Source organism: Urtica dioica, chromosome 1, assembly GCF_054948205.1.
Source record: "Urtica dioica subsp. dioica isolate 48M chromosome 1, U.dioica_male_clone48M_v1_H2, whole genome shotgun sequence".
Taxonomy (NCBI): Eukaryota; Viridiplantae; Streptophyta; class Magnoliopsida; order Rosales; family Urticaceae; genus Urtica; species Urtica dioica.
The window spans coordinates 5,775,352-5,785,867 of record NC_142756.1 but is presented as its reverse complement, the minus strand read 5'-3'; the positions used below and the strand labels follow the sequence as shown (position 1 = coordinate 5,785,867).

The following is a 10,516-nucleotide window of genomic DNA, read 5'->3' as shown; positions in this document are numbered from 1 at the left end:
CATTCTAAGTTTTTGAGAGGTTCATGATAAAAAATATGGTTCTTATGAGTGTGATTTATTGTGTTTAGGTTTCATCTCCATTTACCTTTGCGAGTGACATAATAGAGTTTGTATTTCGTGATATTTTAATAGAGTTTATATAGAAGACTGCTGAAAGATACTTTATTCAAAGTGATAGCTAGTTTAGTTTAATGGTAATCCTACACAAATTTCGATTAAGAAGTCTTGAGTTTGAGCTTTTAGACTGTAAAAGTGCATATTTTTTACAGATAGATGATTTATCTTCTTTCAGTTTGATGCTCATGTACTAAATCATGCAATCTTGACTAATAATACCACATACGTTTGAACTGCTATAATATATCAGATAATTTTGACCATAACTTCTTAAAACAAATTTACTTCACCCAAAAAAATGAGAGACATTTAGAAGAAAAAAAAAATGAGAGAGAGGGCATGCAATGCAAAGAAAAGTTAAAAATACAGAAAAATGATGACGTGGATGTGCGACACACAACCCACTTGGCAAGCAAAAACAAGATAGGTAGGACCACAAAGTACGGACGCCAAATCAGTCGGTTATCGGTTGATTATGCACTAAAAATCACACTTTTAGCTTTTAATTAAACTTACTGCCTAAAATTCTTCGACCCCTTTGCTCTCTCCGCTACTGCACTGCTGATCCGCTTAATTCTCTCTAAACCTCCGGGAAAGAAAAAAAAAATTACTACTTTTTTTTTCAGGGTCGCCTTCGATTCTTCTCTCAGCTTCCCAAAACTGGCCTCTGTGATAAAATCCTTGGCTTGATCATCGGAATTCGTAGCCATGGCTCTTCACTCAGCCACATTCTGCTTCAGTGGTTCCGTTACTTCCTCTTTCCCTCGCAACTCGGTGAGCTTAAAAAGGTCTGGATTTCCCTGCCCGCAAATCCTTCCTTCCGCTCCGAGATTGACTGTCAAAGGTACTTCCTAGTCCGCTCTGATATTCCCATTCTCATCTCGCTAGATTTGGGCTTTCATTTCCATCACGAGACAGACTGTTCAGTTATTATGATTCCAAGAACTACATTGTGAAAACTAGCCGGCGATCTGAATCGGAGAGGATCTATTGGATCAAAGCCAATGACTTTACCGTTCTGATCATCTTTTTTCACATTTCCCAAGTCTGAATTCTGTTCCTGTGTTAGGGAAAGCATTTTCAGGCGATGGATTGACGGGAACAGAGGACTCATCGCTGGTTGTTTGTTTCGGTGAACTGTTGATCGATTTTGTCCCGACCGTGAACGGGGTTTCGTTGTCCGAAGCGCCGGCCTTCAAGAAAGCCCCGGGCGGCGCTCCTGCCAACGTGGCGGTCGGAATAGCTCGCCTCGGCGGTTCATCGGCATTTATCGGAAAGGTATATAATCAAATGGCTTCCCGTTTGTTCGAAGAAAAAAAAAACAGTAAATACTAAATACTCAAACCCGAGGCTCCGTTTTTATTTTTTTCAGGTCGGGGAAGACGAGTTCGGATACATGCTTGCCGAAATTCTCAAGGAGAACAACGTGAACGTCGAAGGGATGCGATTCGATCCCGGCGCACGGACCGCTTTGGCGTTCGTTACGCTGAGGAGCGACGGGGAACGCGAGTTCATGTTTTATCGGAATCCGAGCGCTGACATGCTGCTTCAAGAATCTGAAGTTGATTACGGTTTAATCAAGAAGGCAAGCAAACATTTATTTATATATTTGGGTTTTGTAGCAGCAATATCAGAATCAGTCCCAGTTAGAAAACTAAGGAAAGCTGCAAAAGCAAGTTGTACAAGAAAACAAGAGCAACCTTAAAAAGTTTTCCATTTCCACATTGATTGGTACAAATAGCGTGTTTATACACCTTAAAAAAGTTTTATTAAGTCAAATATGACCCTTTTCATGATGTTCGGTTGACTTTCTCGGAATATTATCTTCTCCGATTGCCAATATAAAGAATTTCCGAAAAATTCAACTGAAAGTCATGAAAAGGGTCGTACGTGACTCGATAAAACTTTTTCTAGAAACAATGAAATATTAGCCATATTTCGTTAAAGACGGGATAAATATGATATTTTCCCTATTTATATTGTGGTTTTTTGCCATGATCCTCCGTATGGCTGTATTTTATTATTAAAAAAATTAGGTAACTAGCCAATTAAAACGTTTGGGATTGCTATAAAGTCAACGTTTCATAAATCTTAGGTAAATAGTCATAAAGATGACATTGCGTTCCTGATTTTCCCTTTCGTTGAAATAAAATGGTGGGGTATTTACGTCAATTTACACGTGTAAATACATGGACCCTTTATTTACCTAAGATTTACGAAACGTTGACTATATAGCAATGTGAAATTGTAAATATGGCTATATACCTAATGGACCTTTTATCATTAGTCTCTTGACATGTTTTTATTATATTCGGTGGCAGGCAAAGATATTTCATTATGGGTCCATAAGTCTAATAACCGAGCCGTGCAAGTCGGCGCACATTGCTGCAGCAAAAGCTGCAAAGGACGCGGGTGTCATTATCTCCTACGATCCCAACCTCAGGCTTCCTCTGTGGAGCTCTGCCGAAAGCGCCCGAGAAGGGATTTTAAGCATATGGGATAACGCTGACATCATCAAGGTATCATAATTCTGTGTTCCGAAATTTTTTTATAGAGTTTTTGGATTGTATTAAGTTGAATGGATTTTTTTTTTTTTTTTTTTTTTTTCAGGTAAGTGAAGAGGAGATCTCTTTTCTGACGGGAGGAGAGGATCCGAACGATGACAACGTCGTTCGCAGGTTGTTTCACGGGAACCTTAAATTGTTGCTTGTGACCGAAGGCGCTGAAGGCTGTAGGTATTACGCCAAGGTAAAGGCTCTTCATATGATATCCTATTTGCTTCCGCTTTTCGTTTTTACTTTGAAAGATACTTTATGTTCCTTGGGCTGCCCAAAAAAAAAAAATCACACTAAAGCTGAAGATGAAAAGAGGTTAATGTGTACGAGCAGGACTTCCATGGAAGAGTCGGAGGATTAAAGGTAGATGCTGTGGATACTACCGGAGCCGGGGACGCATTTGTGGCTGGAATTCTATCTCAGCTAGCTCTCGACCTTTCCTTGCTACAGGTACTAAATTTTATATCAAAATTAAAAACTTATTTGCTTCAAATAAGATACTCCGATGTGGATACAACTAAAAGAAAAGGAAAAAAAAAGTATAGAGGTTTTTACGACTTCTTAATATAATATATGCCTCTAATGAGTTTTGTGGAATTGTATTTCTTTTTTTACCTATGATTTTTCCGTTACGTCTTCGTCTAGGCATCCAATATTTCATGTTCACCAACTTTGATGAGATTTCACATTTTTTAGCTCTTATTTGAACCCCCCTTTGAGCCAGAAATTTCACGTTTTAATTCTTTTTTACTAGTCGACAATTTCTCTTGCATATAATTTCCTAATTCAACGTACAAACATTATAAAATTGAACTGATGGGTGAATATGAAAACCATAAATACCTCAGAAAGGCTGTCAGTTTGATGAGCCTTTTGTGCTCGTTCTTTACCATGAATTATCGGGGCTGCCTTTTCTAATAGTCTTTCATAAAACTCTCTTTCCAATAGTTTCTCGAGAGCAATTAATATTTATTGGCATCACCAGCTAGAACGATGTAATAAGTTACAGATAATTTATGCATCAAATTTTATTATTTTCTTAGATAGTCAATAAGAAGTGATCAACTTAGGAAAGTGGTGTTGATTTTGCAGAAAGAAGAAAAGCTGAGAGATGCTCTGAGATTTGCAAATGCTTGCGGCGCGTTGACGGTCACGCAGAGAGGTGCGATTCCCGCTATGCCGACTAAAGAAGCTGCGATGAACGCCGTTCTCAAATCCGTTGCGTAGATTCTTTTTTCATTCTTTTTTCTGTGTAAATTATGTGTAACTACCTTCCATTTTCCACCCTGTCGCTGGGACTGTTATAGCCTAGAACAATGAACAATAAATTAAAAAAAAAATAAATAAATAAAAAGCTAGAGTTTCCATGGTATTTTTTGGATGTTGTACCGAAGTCTGAGGATATTATTTTGTAATTTTTCAGAGAGGAATTCAATTATGTAGACACCATGATACCTCGAAGTTTATCGAAGACGTGGCAATTTTTTTCTTTTAATATTTTGCATGATCAAAATCTTGTTCTTGTTCTGCGTCTTCCTGAGCTTTTTCAGATGCATGTCGAGTTTCCTTATGATTATTAGTGATTATGACCGACTTCTTTATGGTCTTGAACTGAGCCATCGTTTATTTAATTTTCTGAGTTGCGCTAAATAGCAATTAGAAATATTAATAGTTGAATGATTAATCCTCAAAACAATCAGAAATTCATATCTCAGAGGATCTACTGCCTCGTGCTGCCATCCAATCCTATAGCTGCATAGTGGCGCCTTTGGGAGACATTAGCCTTAAAAATAAGAAGAAAGAAAATAGAGATGATAGAGAAGAGAATCTCTCTCTCTCTCTATTATAAGAACAAGAAAAAAATAGTAATAACTTTACATGATAATTAATCGTACTACAAAACAAATAATATTGATTTTCATCAACGGTCAGCAGGCAGCTGATCGTTGATGTTTAGAGCATCTTCAATGGTTTGCTAGTAAATCGTACAAAGTTGAAACTATTTGCTCAATCATTGTTTCAACATTTGGCTATTTGCTTCATATAGCAAATTAGCTCCAAACAAAATCAATGGCCCCCCCTTCTTTTTCAACCAATGAAAATGGAATAAAATATATTAAAAAAAATATTATTAATATTCAAGCAAAGATATGGATATTGACTTACCCCTAGAAAGCAATGTTGCTTAAAAAAGTTGTAGTTTAAAAAGCTTATGTGACAAATGGAGTCAATGTGGTATTAGCTTACTATTACATATACTCGTAGAGCAACTCTAATGCAAATAAAAATTGTTTTTATTGTTTATGTGGTAATGTCATATCATTTTTTTTAACACATTAGTATCGTGAGTTGTAATGATTATGGTTACGGTGTCACTTTTTATTGTAATGAAAAAAATTAATATAATAAACACATCAATACTTTGAATGGAGTGAGACTCACTTCTATTATCTTTTGGTGCTACCATCATTTGCTCTTATGGGTGCAAATAGACATTCTAGAGAATCACTTTTATCATAAGTGAAATCGCTTTTATCAAATAACATGAAATAAAAAAAAATTATTTAAAAAATTATTTTTATTTTTTATAATAATTTCTCTTTCAAAATTTATTATTACAAATGAGTTTCAACTTTATAATAAAAACATTGCTATTTATCAGCGCACAGCTCACTCACATGCGTGAGAGTATTCTGTTAGATATTTATCATTTTTGTTATAATGAACACACTAATTTCAATTGGAAATGTTGTTAACAAGTATTCTTAACCAACAGTAATAATGATTAGCATTTCTATAAATTAATCTGAAATCCTATCATTTGCACCCCCTGCTAAAAATAACACGTTTGAGTGTGGAACCAAAGCAATTTACGGAAGGACATAACCAAGGGATGAAAAAAATAATAATAATAAAAAATAAAGTCAGGAAATCCTACTAAAATGTCTCACCTCCCACACGTCGGTAAAATAAAACAGTTGACAGTTTCATTCTTTTGGCAGTCCGAGACTGAAGCTAAATTCCGAATTCCAAGTACCACCTCAGATTACTCTGCACCAACGTCTCTATAAAAGCCCTAATCCAAACCCAACCCTATCATCGATCATCAATATATAACACAGAATAAATAAACAAATAACATTATGGCCGACAATCAGATCAACAAGGAAGAGATCGAGAGGATCTTCAAGAGCTTCGACAGCAACGGCGACGGGAAGATCTCGGCGAGCGAGCTCGGCGAAGCCTTGAAGACGCTGGGCTCGGCGACCGGCGACGAGGTCAAGCGAATGATGTCGGAGATCGACACCGACGGCGACGGATTCATCTCGCTCGACGAATTCACCGCTTTCGCTCAGGCCAACTGTGGCTTGATCAAAGACATTGCCAAGGTCTTCTGATCTTGTTCGAATCCAATTAATGTCGTCGTTCATGGATTTCCATTTGTTTGGTTTATGTCTCTCTCTCTCTTTTGGGTTCCTTTGCGTGTTTGGCAAGGAAAGTAAATAAGCGTGTACCTGCTCTACTCACTAGAGGTCCAAGAGTACTTTTGTATTTGTAGTATTTAGAATGTGATTATGATAATCATAATTATATTAATAATAAACCGATCGAGCGAATGCAATGCATGCGTTTAGGGATTTTAGAATTTGTTATCTAAGTTTTATTTTTTTATAATCTTGTATCTTGAGCAGCTCTGTGGTGCCTCGATGCTAAAACACCTTTCGAATTGTGCTTCGAATTATATTTTATATTTGGTTGATGTTATTAGCTCCAAAACACGTGTGTTTCGTTGTTTATTATTATTACTACAGTTATTATTGTTCTATGTCAAAATCCCAAAGCACGATCCATGGTAAATCAGTATCCTTTCGTAACATCTGGGGCAGGGCACGAAGCCCCACCTCAAATTTTGTTTTTGCACTTTTTACTAGTTTATAGATTTTTTTTAAAATTTTTTTACCCTAAAAATTTACAAATCAAACCCCCTCTAAACTTTTTATTTTTTATTTTTTGCATATTAGACTCCCTAGTTCATATTCTTGGCTAGCTTGTATAAAAAGTAAAAACAAATATTTCTTTATAAAAATTTGTCGTTATTAAAGATTTCCTATTTTAAAGAGCAGGCTTAAACAGTTTGTGAAAGAAAAAAAAAATCCAAATCTTCCATAACAATGGGTAAGATTACAACTCAAGAGAAAACAAAGAACTCTGATGTGAAAAAGATAAACTATTACACTATTCCCCCATGAGAATAGAGGGCAGGTAAAAATGATAGTATGTATGTACATCCACAATTCACACAAGTCAGTTTTTTTTTTTCTCCTTGCTAAATCCCTATAATTTACTTACACAAGACTCTCATCATCAACCAAGAGCACAAGCACAACAAACAAACCAATCACCCCTTTCGTCGTTTCAACGGCAGTAAAGATGAGCGTCGTCCTCGAACTCGGAGACTCCCAACATGGCCAGCGCCAGGTGGCCCTTCATCTCGCCGTTGATCTCCGGCGATCGAGAGATAACGCAGCCCTTGCCCACAAACCCGACCGGGTTCTTCTTTGCGAAGAAACCGGGGCGGTCCTCTTCTTGGCCTCTCAAGATTGCGATGATCTCGCCGATCGCGGGTCTCCGAGACTCTTCGCTCGTCACGCACGCTGCCGCGGCTTCGACCACCCGAGCCATCTGGTTGAAGCTTCTCGAACCGCAATCGAGCCGCGGGTCCAACAATTCCCCGATCGCTCCTTTGCCTCTGTCCAACAGCGGTTTCGCCTGTGAATTCAGACGCTAATTTAGCCTCCTTGTTATACAAAGAACACGAGTGTTCTAATATCTTAGACCTGAAGCAATTTGGGCTATGTTTTAGGAAATATGATATAGTAATTCAATTATACTGTTTTCAATAGAAACATTGAAAACAAGCATCAGATGAAAAGGACATTGTTTGTTTTGAAAATACAAGGGGGGGAAAAAATCACTATTGATCCGTTGATTAAACCCAAACAAGTCTATCGAGTTGGTTTTTTTTTTTTCATTGGAAATATTATACAAAATAGCCATTTGAAACTAATTGTTTAGCAGAATAGTTAAAGTTACGAATTTTCAGCAAGTCAAAGCTATGTTGTCAATTTTTTTGGACAATGTAATTAAAATATTTGACGATTTATAAATGCAATTTATCACTTTATAAAAAAAATCAGTCATAGCGTAAAAACAAATATTGAAACCTGGTACTTGCACATTTCGGTTATTTCACTAATTTTAGTTAGACAAACTTTGGTTATTTTGCAAATCCATTAATTTAAAGAGGCTATTTAACTGATTCACCATTTTGTTATTACAAGTCTTTCTCTTTCGTTCCAAGCTAGAAGTTTGACTTCCCTAACCCTAACCCCAGCTACTAATAAGAATGGTGTTCTTTAAGGGTAGTTCAACTAGGTATCTAATAGGGTAAAGTTTGGAGATTATGGTGGGCTCGTTATATCACACAACTAGTAACACTAACACAAATTCCATTTCTGTTAGGAAAAAAAAAACCCATCACAGACAAACTGAAGCAACTTCAAAGCCCACACCTAATTGCTATTTTGTTTCTTACTTGATTGGAAGACAGACCACCTAATAGTTTTAAGTTGATGCAAAAACCCCCCCACAAATACATAATCATTGGGCCAATTGCTTGTACAGTTTCATCTGTATATTAGTTTACCAATATTATAAGGAAAAAATACTGCTCAGTGGGCACATAAAGAAAGCCTAAAAGGGACTTAGTTTAATAAAATTAGTAGGTGACCAGAAATAAGTTATCAATAAAATTTAGATAAGTCCATGACATGATAAACCAAAAAAAAAAATTATCAAAAAAAATTCGGATTAATGAACCTACCCATAGGACCAAATTCTCTTCTCCTTGAGGCCTTCTTGCTTCGATCGGCTTTCTTCCGGTAATCAACTCCAACAAAACTATCCCGAGAGCGTAAATGTCTGTCTTGTCCGACACTTTTCCGTGCTGGAAATACTCGGGCGCCAAGTAACTGCGGTGCCGATAACAATTTTAACTTTGATCAACAACTCGAAAGGAAAGCACTAAAAAGGTCAACCCACTAAAAAAAAGGGTTGTTGTGATCATACCCAAATGTCCCCTTGACGGTTTTGCAGAGAAAAGGGATCGACGGGGCTGAAGTCCACGTTGCCAACCCGAAATCACACAGCTGCAAAATCAAACACATACACATTCGAAATCAGCAATGTCAAACCTCTTTGCCTAAACCAGATCGAAAAAATCGCAAGCGATAGAGATATAAAACCTTGGGTGTTTTGCGCGACGAGAGGAGGATATTCGAGGGCTTAATGTCTCGGTGAACAACACATCTCTCGGTTCCGTTGTGCAAGAATTCCACTGCCTGTGCGACCCCGACGGCCACCTTGTACCTTGCGGACCAAGAAAGCGCTGCAGAGCCCTTGATTCCCTTTTTCTTCTCTGCATAATATCATTATCATTCACACACCATAAATCACCCGAAAAAAGGACATCGAGATTGCGAAAGGAAATTGAGAGAACATACCGTGCAAATGCCGCTCCAAGCTTCCACCGGAGACGTACTTATAGACGAGAAACAAACCCTCTTCGGGATCTATGCAAAACCCGACGAGCGGAACAACGTTCGGGTGGTGAAGAGAGCTCGCGATCATCAATTCCCTGCAAAACGCCTTCGACGATTCCTTGTCTTCTTTGTCCAGCCTCTTAATCGCAACCGACGTCCTAAAAAACCCAACTCTCCCTCTAAACACATAGCTCAAAGCCCCTCTTCCCAATACTCTACCTATCAACAAAAAAAAAATCAAAACTCCCATTTCAAAAAAAAAAATCAATAATATTCTCATCAAGTATGGAAAAAAGAAGAAACCTTTAGAGAAATTTCTCGAGGCGGAGAGAATCTCAGCGAAAGTGAACCTAACGAGAGAGTTGGTGACCGGAGAGATGGTTCTCTCGAGAGACTCGATCCTGGTCCACTTATTGTTGACCTCTTTGGGCTTGGACTCGCGGGACCCACTGTCGAGGTTGACCATGAGCACCGTGGCCGAGGCCGAGGAGGTCATGTTCATGGAGTCGAGCTCGAGCTGAGAGCAGAAGCTGAACCTGAAAGAGGAGTGAACCGACTGCGGGTCCGCATTATTGAGGAGGTGGGACCCACCGCCGGCGCCGGCGCCGGCGCAACCGCCTGACTCGGCCAAGAGCCACGCCTTGTTGTGCTCCGACGGCCTCTTCGTCTCATCCTCTCCCGGAGAAGACGCGACTGCTTTTTGCCTCGCCGGCGGAGGAAGAAAGCAAGCCAAGCCCAGCTCCGAAGCCACTCTCTCCAACATCGCTTTAATGTCGCTCCTTCTTCTTCTGTTACGCTCGTTCCGCGGCGGAGGAAGAGGAGGAGGCTCTTCTTCGGAGTTAGTGGAAGTGAAAGTGCCTTGGGAATAACCCATTTTTTTTAGAAACAAAAAGAGAGAGAGAGAGAGAGAGAGGTTCTTTGCGTGGAGGTTGGGAAGGGAGAGAATATCGAGACAGCGAAAATAAAGAAAGCTATATAAGTTACAAGTGAATGTAATAATGATAATAATTATTTATTATAATAATTAATTAATTGTGTAATTAAGTTATTAAAATTTGAAAATTTGTTAAATAATTAATTTTTATAAATAGTCATTATGATGATATATTATTGTTTGAATGTTAATATTATTGACAAATATTTACAATTATTAATATTTTTTAGTTTTTTTAATAAAGTTACTAATTATTTATTTGAAATTTATAACCGATTAATTATATAGTAAATTTTGAGTTTTTATAT

General features: G+C 37.9%; 3 protein-coding genes across 3 annotated transcripts; 2 read left to right on the top strand and 1 right to left on the bottom strand.

The window, feature by feature from the left end:
• The first annotated feature begins 637 nt into the window (after positions 1 to 637).
• LOC149406737 (putative fructokinase-6, chloroplastic) lies at positions 638 to 4,167 on the top strand. Its single transcript, XM_089608465.1, has 7 exons — positions 638 to 961; positions 1,187 to 1,395; positions 1,490 to 1,702; positions 2,439 to 2,636; positions 2,728 to 2,865; positions 3,006 to 3,122; positions 3,765 to 4,167. The coding sequence occupies exons 1-7, from the start codon at positions 826 to 828 to the stop codon at positions 3,897 to 3,899; spliced, it is 1,146 nt and encodes a 381-aa protein (XP_089464591.1). The 5' UTR covers positions 638 to 825; the 3' UTR covers positions 3,900 to 4,167.
• Positions 4,168 to 5,586: 1,419 nt separating this feature from the next.
• Positions 5,587 to 6,282, top strand: PC1 (pollen calcium-binding protein 1). The gene has a single exon (XM_089626792.1). It carries the CDS (start codon positions 5,816 to 5,818, stop codon positions 6,068 to 6,070), a length of 255 nt encoding a protein of 84 aa, XP_089482918.1. The 5' UTR covers positions 5,587 to 5,815; the 3' UTR covers positions 6,071 to 6,282.
• A 519-nt stretch (positions 6,283 to 6,801) lies between these two features.
• LOC149406735 (putative serine/threonine-protein kinase PBL7) lies at positions 6,802 to 10,181 on the bottom strand. Its single transcript, XM_089608461.1, has 6 exons — positions 9,578 to 10,181; positions 9,236 to 9,493; positions 8,978 to 9,150; positions 8,802 to 8,881; positions 8,557 to 8,704; positions 6,802 to 7,442 (listed from the first exon to the last, which is right to left on the bottom strand). The coding sequence occupies exons 1-6, from the start codon at positions 10,146 to 10,148 to the stop codon at positions 7,089 to 7,091; spliced, it is 1,584 nt and encodes a 527-aa protein (XP_089464587.1). The 5' UTR covers positions 10,149 to 10,181; the 3' UTR covers positions 6,802 to 7,088.
• Positions 10,182 to 10,516: the final 335 nt, after the last annotated feature.